The sequence below is a fragment of the Heliconius melpomene genome, chromosome 5 (genome assembly GCF_056956725.1).
Source record: "Heliconius melpomene rosina isolate 202511_hmr_F chromosome 5, ASM5695672v1, whole genome shotgun sequence".
In the NCBI taxonomy this organism is placed as follows: domain Eukaryota; kingdom Metazoa; phylum Arthropoda; class Insecta; order Lepidoptera; family Nymphalidae; genus Heliconius; species Heliconius melpomene.
The window spans coordinates 6,997,404-7,014,805 of record NC_140393.1 but is presented as its reverse complement, the minus strand read 5'-3'; the positions used below and the strand labels follow the sequence as shown (position 1 = coordinate 7,014,805).

Genomic DNA, 17,402 nt, shown 5'->3' with positions numbered 1-17,402 from the left:
CTTTAAATTATTATTAATTACCGTACTGTACCGTACGATAAATTACAATTTTAAAAACTTCCTCTGTTATCTGTGGATTAAGCTTGTGACATTTGTAAAACATTGTCATTGTCAATTTTTTTTATATCAATTTGATGTAAACTAAACTGCAAGCGTTATCATAACCTTAAATTTAAAAGAAATTAAATTGTTTTAGTTCAATGTAGAACTATTCTTTTTTTATAATTTGATTGATATAAATTAAACATAACAAACATTAAAATGGCAGACGACGGCGATAATGTATGTATTTCAGTTCCAATTGTCTTAATAAATACGCGAAAAGTAGGAATATGCATTGATAGAAATAAATATTTATTGCAGGTAGCTGTTATGACAGTAAAGGAACCTCTGGACTTAATTAGACTAAGCCTTGATGAAAGAATATATGTTAAAATGCGCAACGAACGCGAACTTCGTGGAAAGCTTCATGTTAGTATTTTTTATTTTATCTTGTAATGCCTTTATTAATTAGAATCAAATTTAAAGTCCCAAATAAAACTAATATATTTTTTTTCTTTATTAAGAGCTAAAATACATTATAAACAATTTTTTTATTGTAGGCTTATGATCAACACTTAAATATGGTTTTGGGAGATGCTGAAGAGACCATCACTACAGTCGAAATAGATGAAGAGACATATGAAGAAGTATATCGGACTACAAAAAGAAATATTCCAATGTTATTTGTTAGAGGTGATGGAGTAATATTAGTATCTCCTCCAATACGTGTTGGTGTGTAATTTTAAGGTTAATAAAATAATAAATGTCAACATTTGTTTTATTTCTTAGCTAACATTTTAATGACAGACTCATTTTTAAATGTAAGATTTCTTTTTACTAACAACTCATCTTCATCCATTGGATCGATAACTGTGCCAGCTTTAGTAATTACACTGGGTCGAATGAGTTTTTTGTGGGCAGTTTCAGGAATGAAAGTATTACCTAAAGGAGTTCGTATACTGGCCTCATATTCCTTAATACTGGTAAAGGGGAAAGGCACATCTGATACCTTATGAACACTAAGTTTAGGATTTTTTGTTTCATTTATGATTATATCACCCTTATTTTCATCACGCCTAGGCATTTTTGGTGGAGCATTTGTTATGAATCTGTTCTTTTTACGTTTTGTAGGTTTTACTCCTTTACCACCCCAGCTGCCCCATCCAGGTAAAGTCAAATCTATATCTTGTGGAATATCTTTATTGATTTCATCTTCTTTTTCTTGTCTAAAGCTTGCAACAACATCATCTTCCTCAAACACTTCTTCAATGTCAACTTTTGGAACAACTTGCTCTTCATCATCCAAATCGTCTATACCATTTTCTTCTCTTGATACAGCAGTATTTAAATATTTTGGCTTAACTTCAATAAATCTGCTTGGATCAATATTCATATTTTTATTGTCTTCAAGTGGAATTTCATCTACGTTCAATTTTATATTAGATATTGATACTTTATCATTAACCATTTCTCCTTTGTGTGTCTCTATTAATTCTTCATCAATTATAGGCTTAACTTTATTATTTTTAAATGTTAAATATTCTAAGGCATCTGTATCTTTGTCTTTCTTGTCCTTTTTAAACTTTCTTTCATCTGGTTCATTTTCTAATTTAGATATTTGTTTCTTCAACTTTTTTATTTTCATTTCCACTTTACCAACAACTTTATTTTCAAAATTTTCAAATGCTACATCAACAGATTTAGTCACATGTTTTTTGTTCAATATTGAATTCTCAATTGACTCAACTGCCCAGTCTGAGGTAGCAATAGGTTTGGATTTCTTCTCTGTTTTCACTTGAGCAGAATTTTCTTTCTGAGTATATTCCTTTATATTATTGTTTTCACTGTTACCATTTACTGATATTTCTTTAGGTATAGATTCACTATTATTAGTGTTACTTAGTTTTTTTACACTTTCCCTTAGGTTTGCCAAAGAAACATGTGGCTGGTTATTAATTTCTTCCTTTTCCTCATCAGATTCAGAATCTGTATTTTCCTTGCGTTTATACATTTTATCTTTTAGATATTTTTTGTATCCAAAGTCAAATTCTGAGTCAATATTTGTTTTGTCAGATCTCTTCATCATCCATGGATTCATAGGATCTTGATCTAAAGTAATATCTGTTATATTCTCATCATCAGCCTCATCATCAGAACTTTCCAAATTTTGAACTTTTTGTGTTAAGCCCCTACTCACAGATAATTGTTCTGCTAATTCTTGTCGTACCTAAAACATCATTATATAAAAAACAAATAATCAGTACAAAAAGTCTTTACCTGGATAAATTACATACTTTTAAACTCTTCTTTAGCAATATCAGTTCTACAAGAAGCTTCCACAGGTTTGATAGACAGTTCTGCTAAGAAAGAGAACTGGCAAAACACAACTCAACTTTTCTTCTCAACTTAAAGAATGCTATGGATTTATTGTTAAATATAATTTAACAATTAATAATATAAAAAAATACCTTTAGTGTTTTAAGTAAAGAAGTAACAGTAAACTATTATGAATATAACTAAAACATTTACCTCTTTATCATATTTGGCCCTAACTAATTTACTCTTAGCCCATTTTCCAGTATTCTTATGTCTGAGGGTGTGTCTTTCTAATGCACGAGCTTTTTCAAGTTCCTCTAATTTTTTAAGAGCCTCTTCTGGATCTTTGCTCTGTAATTCTTCAAATTCTTTCAACTGTTGTTTCAATTTTTCTTTTTTCAGTATTCTTTAAAATAAAAATAATACAGTTAGCGTACTTGTGTAGAAGTGGTTAGATTTAGGTGAAAAAGATTTTAAAAGCAGTGGAATCGTGCCAATCGGGGACAGTATCTTGTAGATGATAGCCCTGATTGGGAGGTATCTAGTGTGAAGTAATGTTATTGAGTGATGCATGTCACTTATTGTAATTACGTGGAACCTCTATCCAAGTACATTGGAAATGTAAACAGTATGTGTTTTTTAAAAACGCTAACCGCTTCCAATTTCTAACAATACTTATAATTGTATAAATAAATATTTTCAAAACTATCAGTCATTTGTTTTAGCTTCGCATGTTATTATATAGGGATATCTATTGTCCAGACAATCCATCTTCCATTTTTAGTACAATTTAATAATTATTTTTATAGAGCAGCCAAACTCAACATTCTACTTTTTGGTAATCATTGATCATTACCCTAAGTTGGGGTTGAACCCATAACCATCATGTTAACTACCAAACAATCACACCACATAACATCAGCCTATACACATATTAACTACCACTTTACTAAATTATTCAAAATATTGCTAACATACCTACCAAAATGGATTGTAAACTTTTTGTTCATTTTCAATACATTTTGGGTTGAGTGAATTCAATGACTCACTTTGTATTATTACTAGAATGATTACATACATTATACATTATTCACCCAAAATATTTACATTTAGGAGTTGTGCTGCTAAAATATAATATTTCTTAAGATTACCTGTGATATTTTTTGCTCTTAATTTTACTTTGTCTCTTAGCTTTTGCCGCTTTATAAGATTGCTGTGCTCGAAACTTTGCCAAATTCTGTCGGTGTTCTAACATCTCCTCATAACTCATTGGATATATTTGTTCATCTTCTTCTTGTTCTTCCACTTCTGGTTGAGGATCTATTTGGTCTAATTCTTTCTCTAAAGGTGATTTAAGCTTTAATTTGGATAAAAAATCATCAGTAGGTTGCAATTTCGTTGAGAAAGTTTTTAAAGGAAAGGTAACATAGTCAACGGTACGATTTCGGGCAACGACCGAGTCCCATCTACCAACTTTTTTTTTCGTCTGCTCATAGCCCGTGGCCCTTTTAATGCGTTCCGCTTGAGGTTTTTCTAATGGTTTAGGAAGTACTTTCTTTACATCTTGAGATTTTTTCAATTTTTTACTAACTTTGACATTCTTTGCTGTATCTTCCAATACTTTGATTACATTATCAAGTTTCAACTTGTTTGACCATTTGATTAAATTAAATTCAGAATTTTGGTTTGTTGGTTCATTCCTGGTAGGTTCTGTTATGTGTTGTGTTTTGTCTAGTTTTGTTATTGCACTAACTAAGCGGTCATGTTCAGATGCCACAAATTCACTATCGTCGTAGTCTTCCATTGTCAATTAGATTAGATTCGAAAATAACACTTTTTATATAACTTTGTTTTATTTTCTTCTTTTAGGTTAGAAAATGCTCTCATGACATTTCCTATTAAAAATTCACACCTGATTGTTTGACATTGACAACTGATATATTGACAATGATATAAGTGTGGCAAGTATAATAACGAATATTTTTCCAAAATGAATAGTGAGGCTTATAATATATCTGCTGTTTTTTAAATGAACACGTATAATTTCTAAAAAAGTAAAAAAGACCAAATCATTAATATCGTCTGCTTAATTCTATCTTAAATAAAATAAAATAATTTTCATAATAATTGATATATCGTTTTTGGTAACTTGCTGTTTGGCAGTGGCGTAGCTAGGGGGTGCGAGCGGTGCGGTCGCACCGGGTATCAAAAGGAAAAGGGGCATCAAAGTCGACGATTAGTTTGTTTTTCTTTGTTTTTTTAGACCTTAGACCATTTCAAAGGGCATCAAGTCCTCTAAGCCGCACCGGGCATCAAAAGGAAAGGGGCGTCAAAGTCGACGATCACTTTGTTTTTTTTTTTTTTTAGAACTCATCATCAGGAAAGGGGCATCAAGTCCCCTAAGCCGCACCGGGCAGCAAATACCCTAGCTACGCCACTGCTGTTTGGCCTAGGTGTGTGTCTAATAGGACGTTATAAATATGTATCCGCTTTAGAACCAGAACAGACAGATTACAATAGTGTAATGATTCACGTTACGGTTCAAGTTACGGACACCATATAGCCATAATATATTATTACATCATATAGAAATATTAATTAATAATATATTATCTTTAATCCAGAGGATGTCCTGACTAATATCTGTCCGATATTTGTTTGTGGGCATACGGGTACGCGACCCCGGATCCTCGAGCCGCCACTCTTACATCCTCATCCAGTCCGTAAGAATGGTGTCCTAACTCCCCCCCTTCCCCTCTTCTTTTCCTTAGCTCCCTCCTTTTACCTATCCTACCCCTTCTATTTTCCTCTCCCCTCGGTTTTTCCCCACAAAGGGGTTTTGGAGGTCAGACGGCAGTCGCTCCATTTAAAAACCGCCAACCGCCACTTAAATGGACCGAAAAAGAAACAAAAGACTGGGTACGGCTAGGGCGTCGCCGCAAAACGACGCGCAGGCACATCGCCCTACACCTGCGACAAGTGGGCAAGGGCTACCGTGTCATGTACGGGCACGGCTAAAGACGCTAGTACCCAGAAGGAAACTCCGCTTTGCAACGTGGAATATTGGCTCTCTGACCGGACGATGCAGGGAACTCGCAGATGTCGACGAGACGTCGTCTCATGAGACGTCGGGTCCAGTGTGCCTTCCTCCAGGAAACACGCTGGAAGGGCAATAAGTCCCGTAACATCGGAAAGGGCTACCGGCTTATATACACTGGGTCACCTTCGGGTAGAAACGGTGTAGCGGTAGTGCTTTCTGAAGAGCTTCAGAATGGGCTCCTTGAAGTTGACCGTCGCTCCGACCGCTTGATGCGAGTGAGGGTACTGATTGAGGGCGTTATCACAAACTTAATCAGTGCCTATGCTCCCCAGGCGGGATGTAGCGCGGCCGAAAAGGAGATATTCTGGGAGCAGTATGAAGGGGTGCTACTTGCTGTGCCGTGTACCGAAGTGGTCTTAGTTGGGGGGGACTTAAACGGGCACGTCGGTAGGGCTGCTGAGCCGTATGAACGTGTTCACGAGGGTTTTGGGCACGGTCTTCGCAATGCAGAGGGAGAAAACATTCTGAGAACCTGTATTGCGTCTGATCTGGCCGTCGTGAATACGTTCTTCCAAAAGAATTCTCAGCACCTTATCACGTATAAGTGCGGGTCCCACTCAACTCAAATAGACTACTTATTGACCAGACGGTGTCATATGGGCAGGGTAACTAACTGTAAGGTCATTCCAGGCGAAAGCCTAACGGCCCAACATCGTCTTCTTGTCATGGACTTTAACGTCACTCCGAAGAAGAAAGTAGCCGAGAAACGTAGGCCTCGGATCAAGTGGTGGTTGCTGAATGGACCGATGCAGACCGACTTCCTGGCAGAGGTGAAAAGTCATAATCTTTCGACTAACACCGAGACTGCTCAGGATGCTTGGGAACGGGCTCAGTCGGCAATCATTGCGGCAGGCAGGCGAGTTCTTGGCGTTTCTAGGGGAGGACGTGTCATCGACAAGGAGACATGGTGGTGGAATGACGAGGTCCAGGAGGTGACTCGTGAAAAGAAGGCTGCCTTTAAGAAGTGGCAGGAATCCAACTCTCCTGAAGACAGACTGGAGTACACAGTAGCTAAACGTGCCAGTAAAAGAGCTGTAGCCAGAGCCCGCAGTGAGAGTTTGTCACCATTGTATGATAAACTTGAAACTGTGGAGGGGCAGAAGCTCATTTACAAACTGGCACGTTCCCGGGATAAAGTGACGCAAGATATCGCAAAATGTCTTTGCGTCAGAGACTCCCAGGGCACGCTGCTCTGTAATCATGACTCTGTGAAGGAGAGGTGGAGAAGCTACTTCCAGGAGTTGCTGAATACTCAGCACCCATGCAGTCTTCATCACGACCCTCCGCCTAACCTCGGACTTATTGCCCCAATAACCCTTGACGAAACACGTAATTGCCTTCGACGCATGAAGAACGGAAAAGCGGTGGGACCTGACGACATCCCGATCGAAGCGTGGAAATCGTTGGGCTCTCTTGGTGTGCTCATGCTTACTGACCTTTTTAACCATATCTTGAACACTGGTAAGATGCCGCATCAGTGGCGGCTTAGCTTTATTACCCCTATTTACAAGGGAAGGGGCAGTGTTCAAGATTGTGGTAGTTATAGGGGCATTAAGCTTATGAGTCATACCATGAAGCTCTTCGAGCGCATGATCGACCTCAGGCTCCGCCGAGAGTAAATAAATATTTTATTCAAATCAAAACTTATTTTTTTACAAATTGCCTCTTAAATTAAGAGGAGTGCGTTGGTAGCCGTACTAGTATAGACTGTGTCACAGCCACCAGCGTCTTTGCCCCTTTACAATTTTAATGACATTTTAGACATTTGAATCACTTAGTTATCAAACCAAAAAAGAAAAAAGAAACTAGACTTATAAAACTATTGCTCGATGAAACAAAGTGTAATTATCACGCCGAGTATAACATGTAGTATGTGTGAGTAGGTGTATGTGCGTGTGTGTGTATGTATGCGTGGGTGTATGTATATGTATGTGTATGTGTCTGTATTTGTTTGTATGTGTGTGCGTGTGTGCGTGCATGCGTCTTGTGCTTTTAGGTATGAAAGTGTGTATTTTTTAGAGAAGAAAATTCTCAGTTTCAATGTAGGACAATTTGTGAATCCAAGTTCGAATAATTTTTTTGCATTTAATAAAAGGTAGTGGATATATATACTTATGTTTATTGATTTTATTATAAATGTGGCCGCTGATATAGTAAAAATGCGTGCGAGCGGACCTCGTTCTGGAATACAAAGTTTCACAGACCCTGGACTTATTACGGTTGCAACTAGGCCTAAAAACAATACTTCTATGCTTGCGGAGTATTACCAACATTATGAAGAGCTTCCTGACTGATAGAATAGAGGTGTCACGGTAGAGTAGATCCGTCCCGTAACGCCTAGGTTTTCGTAGCATAACTTTCAATATGGCTCTTTGAGCACGTTCTAAAGAAAGCAGTGCGTTTTTGCTGGCGCCCCCCCAAACGACAATGCAATAGCTTAGAACACTTTGTACGAGGGCATAATATACTGTGAGTAGGATGTCAGAATCACATGAATTTCTTAGTTTTTTAAATACCGGAATTATTTTACGTATACGGTTGGCTAAATTATAAATATGAAGTGACCAGTTTAAACAGCAATCGATAGTAATTCCCAAATATTTAATATTGAAAGCGCGAGAAAGATCAAGACAACTGCAGTCGTTTTGACGAGAGCAAGTATGCGCTTTGATAACAAAGTCAGAAGTCGGTTGGGAACTGAGTCGGTGAGAGAAAGCCACAAATTTAGTTTTATCAATGTTGATAGTCAAAAGGTTGTCGTCATACCATTGTGTCACCAATTTGATAGCATTCTCGGCGTAATTTTTGGCCTCAATCCATTCTCTCCCATGTACTACTAACACAGTGTCATCTGCATAAGCGATCATTTTACAGTTAGGCAACGACATATTACATAGGCTATTTACGTATAACAGGAATAGGGTAGGACCCAGAACGCTTCCTTGCGGAACTCCAAATGAAATACCTGCTTTGTCACTAACAAATTGATCAATTTTAACGTACTGAGAGCGGTTAGTTAAATACGAGCGAAAGATATCTAGAACTATACCCCGTATACCAAAAGTTTCCATTTTGGTAAGCAAGATAGGTATAGAAACAGTGTCGAATGCCTTGGATAAATCAAGGAAAAGTAAAGTGTACTGTCTCTGAGTCTCAATATGGATTTCAGCCAGGATCGGGCACCATGGACACCATTTTCGCCCTCAGAACTTTGATGGAGGCATACAGGGAAAAAGGAGAGCTCTGCACGTGGCCTTTTTAGATCTGCAGAAGGCCTTTGACTGTGTGCCTCGTCAGTGTATCTGGTGGGCATTGCGATCCAAAGGGATCCCTGAGGCCTATATTGAGATTATCAGGGGCATGTACCACGATTCCGCTTCTATGGTTAGGACTGCTGTTGGCGACACTAGACCCTTCCCGATTACAGTGGGGGTTCACCAGGGCTCGGCTCTTAGTCCGTTCTTATTCAATGTAGTGCTCGATACTGTCTCGGCTCACATCCAGGACCAGCCTCCATGGCTGATGATGTATGCCGACGACATAGCACTCATTGCCGAGAACCGACTGACGCTGGAGCGTAAAGTGAACCTCTGGAAGGGTACGCTTGAGAACGGCGGTCTTAAACTAAATGTGTCGAAGACAGAGTACATGGCCTGCGGGAGCCGGGACTCGAGCACCATCCTTATAGGTCCTGAGCCAGCCGTTAAGTCGGAGAAGTTCAGGTACCTTGGATCCGTTATGCACGAGTCTGGAGGCATCGACCACGATGTCCATGGCCGGATAAGCGCTGCCTGGGCCAAATGGCGGGAGGTCACTGGTGTGGTCTGCGACCGCAGAATACCGCCCAAGCTCAAGGGGCTGATATACAAGAGCATCGTCCGACCGGTTCTTATATACGGCAGCGAATATTGGCCAGCACTATCTCGGCACACTCAGGAGCTTCACGTCACGGAAATGAAGATGCTGAGGTGGATGTGCGGCGTAACGCGGTCTGACCGCATACGCAACACATTCATTCGAGGTAGTCTTGGGGTCCGTGACGTAGCGGATAAGCTCCAAGAGCGTCGCTTGAGATGGTTTGGCCACGTTACGCGCCGGCCTAAGAACTATGTCGGACGCAAGTGCCTTGCTATACAAGTTCCTGGAGCGCGACCTCCCGGACGCCCAAGGAAGCGCTGGTTGGATGTCGTGATGCAGGACATGAGAGCCAATGGTCTAACCACCGAGGACGCAAAAGATCGTGCAAAGTGGAGTAGGTTAAGTAGGAAGGCAGACCCCGGTAATAGCCGGGATTAATGCCAGGAAGAAGAAGAATATATTATCTTTAAAAAATCTTTATCGGTGTAAGTTTTGTTTGATTTATTATACGATGTTTTATTTTATTACTATATAATCTTTAAGTGTAATAATATAATATTTAACAAATATAGTGAAATACAAAAAAGGATTTAAAAGGAAACTATTTATTTTCAGCATTGCGTTTTTATTAAAAGTAAATGTCAAATACATAATTGGCCTAATTTTTTAATATTAAATTGTAATAATAATTTTTCAAATATCAGTAGTCAATATAAATATAACGTAACTGAGTATTGTATTTGTAATGAAGTTTATTAATTACCTACCTATTTAATTTTAACAATTAATATAATCATCTCGAGTTATGTATGTATGTGTATTTTATATTAAGTACTAATTTATTGTATCTATTAAAACTTAATTAAATTAAAACGTATATCCAAGATATTTAATGTTCATCCCCGAGATTGGTAGATTCTGATGATCCCGAAGATGGAGGCACGTTTTCTTGATTTTGTTCTTCACGCATTTTCTTGAAACGCTGACGATTACGATATAATTTTGCTTCGTCAGTACATTTAGTTGTTATAGAAGCTCTGAAAATAAATTATATTTTATTTTACATAGTATTAATTTACTGAATTACATAGATGTACCAATTTTTTTAAAGTTTGATATTCTGTGATTAATATAAAAACATAAATATCTAATTATAACATTTGTACCTTACAACTCGTGGTGGGACGCTACATCTTTCGGAAACAGTGTCGACGATATCTTCAACCAGTTTCGGGTCTAGCTGTTTCTTTGGTGGTTTGTTTACAAAAGCCGGCGACTGTTTTCCAGTTAATGAATGAGTGGCCAAGACCCTGAAATATGGAATATTTAATAACAATATATTTCGTCCGGAAACAAAGTATTTACTGATATGGTATCTACTATTATGTATACGTACTATATGTACGTCTACTTTATGTGTGATTGTAAAGCACCGTTTCGATTCCCATTCGGAAGAATGAGTTATTATTTATTAATATTTTCATTTCATCACTCTGGCACCAATGCAAAAAGCACGGCTTTGAGTTCCACCACTCAACACACAATGTCTTGAAAATTCAGTGGGCGGAAAAAGGTGTGTCTTAACCATAGGTGCCCTCTGTTTGCTGCTTTGATGTATGGTTGAGACAGCGTGATGCTGACAGGCATGATTTTTTATTTTTATGTATTTTAATATATTGCAATTTGATAAATCAAGTCCGATATTTATAAAACCAAAATATTAACAATACCTTCTTGGGAAAACAGCTTGTAACAATTGTCTTGTTGCTGTTGTATGAGAAGACCAATCAAGGTCTTCTAAAATTCTTGCCGGAATAGTAACATTGCCACTGCCGATCGATACCTTTAATATTATTTTCAATTAAATATTTATATAATGTAAGTAAGATAAGATAATGTCTAAAATGGTTGCAATTTAGTCTTCGCTTTTTACTGTAAAGAATTAACAGAATAAAATATAACAAAAATTACGTATTATTTTTATAAAAATACAAACCAAATCACTATTATCCGCCGGCATGACGTTGTTAGTAGTCTGTGCGGACACTCTCCTTATTTTTATACCACTTGGTCTCCTATCACTTTCAATATTTGGAACTTCAACTTGTGGTTCAATATAATCAGATATTTCATGACTGTAATTTCTTTCTATAAGAGCGTGATTTTGGGTTTCGTCTGTTTCAGAGACAAAAGCTATAAATTGATTATATAATTTTCTTAGAACAAAATTTAGTTGTTGCAGTTTTTCTGATTCACTCGACGAAGTCTCATCAGTTTGTGTGGTTTTGTCGTTCATTGTCCTTATTTTTCCAAGCATTCTGTCCGGTAAAGGTGTACTGCTAAGCGGAGGTCTTCCTTTAGAAAATGACGATTTCTCTCTTAATATTCTACTCATCCGTTCATCGAGCTTCATTTCGTTGCGACGGAGGGGATTTTCATATCTGATTGTAGATCTCGTTAAATTAAGATCATGGCTAGTCTGTGAAATTAAAAAACAAAATTATTAAAAAATTATATTCAGTTTTTTTCACACTGACAACAGACTTAATGCAATAAATTTAATCTGCATTGTTCTCCTATATTTTTTTTTATATTCACAACATTTTTATACATATTCTTTATTGCACTTAAAAACATAATAAGGTACATAAATGTATTTATTACAATTTTATTAATAATTCTTATTATGCAATTATTTTATAATTGTATTAATGCACAACTACAAGCAAATTTCACTTACTTCTGTCCCAGTGTTACTATCACTAGAGTCAGAATCATCACGGGCTTGCACCATCCTCGACACACTTGGGAAGGACACTTGTTGATTTGCGCCAAAAAACTGAATAAAATACATTTTTTTTATTGTTATAAAAATCAAAACTTATTGGAAAATACTTGGTTCTTTGTAATAATTAAATAATTTAGAAATAATTAAGCATTATACCTATAATATATTTATTTAAATTAAAAATATTAAACGTATGGGAAGTACCTAAAAGACGGTCTCATTTTTTATTCAATTTCAAATAAAATATAATGAAACATTATTAATACTATTAAATAAAATTTAAATCAGCTTCACGCTGTATCCCGCACACAGCAGGGTAATCAGAGGGAACCTAGTGTTAAGACACTCCGTTCCCCACTTTCCGCTGAATTCTGGAGGCATTGCATGTTAAGTGGCGGAACTCAACGCCGCTCTTTGTCTCAACACGAGAGCGAAGAAATGGTAATATACATTTTAAATAAATATTTCATTTCCTTGAGTGGGGATCGAACCCACGACCAATCGGTTTACAGTCACACTGTGTCCCTGCGCCACGACTGGCTCCAATTAGAAAATATACCTACATTTTAATTTAAAATGGACATTTAATTGAAGTGTAAAAAATAACAATGCGAATTTGTACTTTAAGTTAGTAATTTAAGATAAGGGTGACTTTCTTTAAGGCGTATAAATTAGCAAAATCGCAAATTCTATAAATCTTTATTTTTTTAAGTTATATAAATACTGATCAGTGATGCTTGTCAGGTACTGGTGCTATTACTATGTGCATTAAATATGTAGTTAATAATTGGTTTTAGATAAAAATGCAAGATTTACATGAATATGTTGCGGGTAGGATTAAAAAAAAACAATTACATACTAGAGAATTATTAAAACCTACTTTTATCCATTAAATTACGATTTTGTACCTAGTTAGTAATCTAAATAAGACTATGAATAAGACTTATAGATTAAAAAAATGTATACCATCGGTCCCGTCTTCATCTCCTTTATCGTGTTCATGCATAAGGATAATACATTTTTAACTTGGTTGTCTTGCCTCTCAAGCATTACTTTTAATTCCTTAACGTACCGCTTATTATCTGCGAAATAAAAAAATGAGCTTCACGCTTTATCCCGCACACAGCAGGGTAGGCAGAGGGAACCTAGTCTTAAGACATGGCGTTCCCCACTTTCTGCCGAATTCTAAAGGCACTGCGTGTTGAGTGGCAGAACTCAACGCCGCGCTTTGCCTCGACATCAGAGCGAAGAAATGGAAATGTAAATGTAAATAAATATTTCACTTCCTCGAGTGGGGATCGAACCCACAACCGTAGCGTTACATTCACACCCTTGACACGACGGCCTCAAACTTACTTTTACTAATTTACTAATGTACTTTTACTAATAAATAGGTAACTAGTAATAAAGTGTACTAGAAGGTTAGAGGCCATATTAGGGGGTTAGAGGCCAGTCGTGGCGCAGGGCCACAAGCGTCTGACTGCAAACGCTATACAGATCGAGGTTTGATTCCCACTCTGGTAACGAGGCAAACCGCCGCGTTGCATTCTACCACTCTTCACGCAATACAGGGTGAGTCATATTGAACTTTCCGGTTTTGGAAGGACGTTGCACGAAGAAGGGAAGGAGTAGAAGGGTGGGGATGGTGTCATTAGACGCGCCATGACATGCAGTTTTAGTGTGAGCAATGGCTTGGTCGGGACAACATCGTGCGTTCGTAGTTGAAGAGTTTATTAAAAATGGCGGCTCCGTGATCACAACACAGCGTGCGTTCCGTTTACATTTTGCTATTGGTCGACGTGATCCCATTCCCACTGGACCAACAATCAGAAATTGGGTATCAAATTTTAGAGCAACATCATCAGCATTAAAAACAAGACCACAAGGCCGAATTAGGACGTCAACGTCAGCGGAAAACGTGGATAGAGTGCGGGCTTCAATTCAACAATCCCCTCGGCGTTCTGTTCGGAAACATGCCGCTTCACTAGGATTATCTTTCAGTAGTGTCCGCAGAATACTGCATAGAGACCTTAAATTTCACCCATACAAGATTCAGGTAGTGCAAGAATTAACAGTTAGAGACTTAGACACACGAACAAATTTATGCCGCGACATTCAGCAGATCCCCCGCACTGCTGTTTTGATCTTCAGTGATGAGGCACATTTTCACCTCGCCGGAACTGTCAACAAACAGAATTTTCGATACTGGGCTGAGAATAACCCACGAAACCTACACGAACGACCACTTCACAGCCCTCGAGTGACAGTGTGGTGCGCTATTGCAGAGTTTGGTGTGTGGGGTCCCTATTTTTTTGAAGAAGATGGTCAAGTCGTCACAGTTACCTCTGCTCGGTATTGCGACATGCTTGAAACTTTTCTGAAACCGAAATTGGAGGAATTAACGCAGAATCATGACAACGATAACATCTGGTTCCAACAAGATGGTGCTACAGCCCATACATCCAGGCGTTCAATGGAAATCCTGCGACAAATGTGTCCCGGTCATCTCATTTCTTTGCGAGGTGACGTTGGGTGGCCGCCGAGATCACCTGATTTAACCCCCTGTGATTTCTTTCTCTGGGGTTACCTGAAGGAAAAGGTGTACACGCATCGTCCCCGAACCATCGATGAACTGAAGGCTGCAATCACGGAAGAAATCAATGCTATTCCGCTGAATATGACTCGACGAGTAATGGACAACTTCCGGGAAAGGCTTCAGCAGTGTGTGGTCAATGGAGGTAGACATTTACAGGATATCATTTTTAAAACCAACTAAATTAAAACTGCATGTTATGTGCTTTCAAACAATAAAATATTTTTTACTGCATGTCGCTTTGTTTTTAATACACACCTTATTGAAATCGGAAAGTTCAATATGACTCACCCTGTATATCCTACCTTCAAATTATACTGATGTAATAAAAAAATAACCATGATTTTGAGAAAGGAAAAAAATATATAGATACTCGTAAATAAATCAACAATTTATTTAAAAAGCAATTCAGTGAAAGTTTTTGAGTGTGTATGTCTTGACACCAGGTTCAGGTTCCCTCTGCCTAACCTGCTATTTGCGATATACAGAGTGAAGCTAAAAAAATACTAGAAAGTATACCTGACGTATACCTACATAGAATATAGAAAATGATAAAATATTAAAAAAGAGCAATTGAAAACCATCCCTTCTTGTATATCTATCTACTCAAATAAAAAGCGCCCCTCGATTTTTTATAAGACGTTCACACGAATTCAATTTATCTTCTAACACATGTAACGTATTAATTTAATCTATTATAAAAATCTATTATAATTTATTATATTTTCATCTTTCTGCTATAAAAATATATACTTAAATGACTTACCTGACAATCTGAGAACTTGAGCTTTACGATGGTTACTGTGTTTATCACGTAGAAAAACAACTTTTCCCGTATGCAAATCACCGTCGTGCCGTATTAAACTATCAGAATTCACTATCGCGTAATTGGAGAATATTTTCTGCTCAAAATTATCCATCCACTCGACAAGAAGCCATAAGTTTTGATCCATACTAAAATTTAACTTTAGATAAATCTATTTTATAAAAATCAACCAAACGCGGCGAAGAACAAAATCGAAATGAACGGTATATCCGAGTTTGCGTTACTCAGGTAAATGAATGACAATAGCGACTTCTGTCCCCTAGTGTGGGTCCCTAGAAAACATTTACTATAAAAAATATGAATATAGATTTTTTAAAAGTATCTACGAGTACTCGTATAATATACGACGAGTAATATACGACGCACATATAATATGTGGGAATATAGTATATATAATATGTGGTACATATAATATGTGGGAATATATAGTATTTTGGGAATTTGTAATGTTTTTTTTCTTCAGCTTCAAGCCAGAGTAGGCAGAGGGAACCTACTATAAACACTAGATTAAACCTAGGGTAAACACTAGGTTCCCTCTATCTACTCTGGTTTAGGCGGCACTACACTAAAGTCTAAAACACTGTTCCCCACTTTCCGCCGGATGAGGCATTGCGTGTTGAGTGACAGATCTCAACACCACGCTTTGCCTTGTTACCACTTCACCACGACCGCCTCACATTGTAAAGATTAATTTAAAAAAATATATATACTGTTGCTATATATTAAAGTACATATAAGCATTGTGGACCTACTTATAAATCATAAAAGATATTTCAAGGAAAAGATTTCAACGCACTACTTATGTAGGTAATGTGTTACCATTTTACATTTTCACAAAACATATTTACCGATAGTAATTAATAAATATATGTATTTGCTATAATTTGAAGAATTAATAATAATACACTATAGGTTTCCTTCAAATAATTTTAATTCTTACCTTTGTAGTGGTATTTATTTATTTATTTATTTATTTATATTTTAGGGAAACACACAGAATACAGAATACACAAACATTACAAATTTAAAAGATGACACACAATCCAATTAAGTTTCCACATACAATTTATAGATACAAACAATAAATACAAAGATAAAATATACAACTAATTACAAGTTACATTAAGAAAAAAATTCAATTTATTAATTCAATACATACACAATTTACACTATACAATAAATGAAATATACAAAAATTATATAAATTAATCACAAGTACAGCAATTTATTAGATTTTTTTTAAAATCATTGACATCATTAATTTTGAAAATATCAATATTGGCAAACAATTTATCATAGCTGGTGCAGGCTTTATTGACAAAGATATTTTGTGCATGGTGGCTTCTAGTAAAGGGTGTATTAAATAGTAATGGATTACGCACAGATCTTCGCGGGCATCCGAAATTAATGCAGCTCAAAAGAAACGGGGAGTTCATATGATTTTTAATTATCTTAAATAATAAAAGTTGGTCTCTAATTAAGTAATCTTCTATTGGCGAGTGATAATATTTTAAAACAGTAGTTAGCCTCATTTAAGGTTTGTTTTTTAAAAAGTACAAATTTAATGAATTTATTTTGAACAGTTTCTAACCGAGTATCTTAAATATGCTTAGTTTATATATCGCACCTGTAACCCAATTATATCGAGGCTTTTATGGGAATGTGTACTCTTTTACAAGAGGATATCAAAAAACGTCCGAGAATGTTCTATATCATAATTTAAAAGAGTTTTGAAAAGACGTTTGTGTGTTAAAGGTTATTACTAAATTAATGTTTACATGAATGATGATTACACGCCTTGGGAATGAAATGCTCGCTCTAGTCTGTTTCAAAGTATCATTATCAGAAATATTAAAATGTATATAATTGTTTTTTTTTT

The 17,402-nt window shown here is 36.6% G+C and overlaps 3 protein-coding genes across 3 annotated transcripts; 1 reads left to right on the top strand and 2 right to left on the bottom strand.

The window, feature by feature from the left end:
* Positions 1-120: 120 nt before the first annotated feature.
* Positions 121-812, top strand: LSm3 (U6 snRNA-associated Sm-like protein LSm3). Its single transcript, XM_085186033.1, has 3 exons — positions 121-282; positions 364-471; positions 603-812. Exons 1-3 carry the CDS (start codon positions 262-264, stop codon positions 780-782), a joined length of 309 nt encoding a protein of 102 aa, XP_085042159.1. The 5' UTR covers positions 121-261; the 3' UTR covers positions 783-812.
* Positions 807-4,296, bottom strand: LOC146539116 (U3 small nucleolar RNA-associated protein 14 homolog A-like). Its single transcript, XM_085186032.1, has 3 exons — positions 3,510-4,296; positions 2,572-2,764; positions 807-2,269 (listed from the first exon to the last, which is right to left on the bottom strand). The coding sequence occupies exons 1-3, from the start codon at positions 4,160-4,162 to the stop codon at positions 821-823; spliced, it is 2,295 nt and encodes a 764-aa protein (XP_085042158.1). The 5' UTR covers positions 4,163-4,296; the 3' UTR covers positions 807-820.
* Positions 4,297-10,130: 5,834 nt separating this feature from the next.
* On the bottom strand, positions 10,131-15,791 carry LOC146539115 (uncharacterized). The gene is made up of 7 exons (XM_085185567.1): positions 15,464-15,791; positions 13,071-13,186; positions 12,057-12,155; positions 11,313-11,795; positions 11,047-11,159; positions 10,483-10,626; positions 10,131-10,353 (listed from the first exon to the last, which is right to left on the bottom strand). The coding sequence occupies exons 1-7, from the start codon at positions 15,648-15,650 to the stop codon at positions 10,206-10,208; spliced, it is 1,290 nt and encodes a 429-aa protein (XP_085041693.1). The 5' UTR covers positions 15,651-15,791; the 3' UTR covers positions 10,131-10,205.
* Between the last annotated feature and the right edge of the window lie 1,611 nt (positions 15,792-17,402).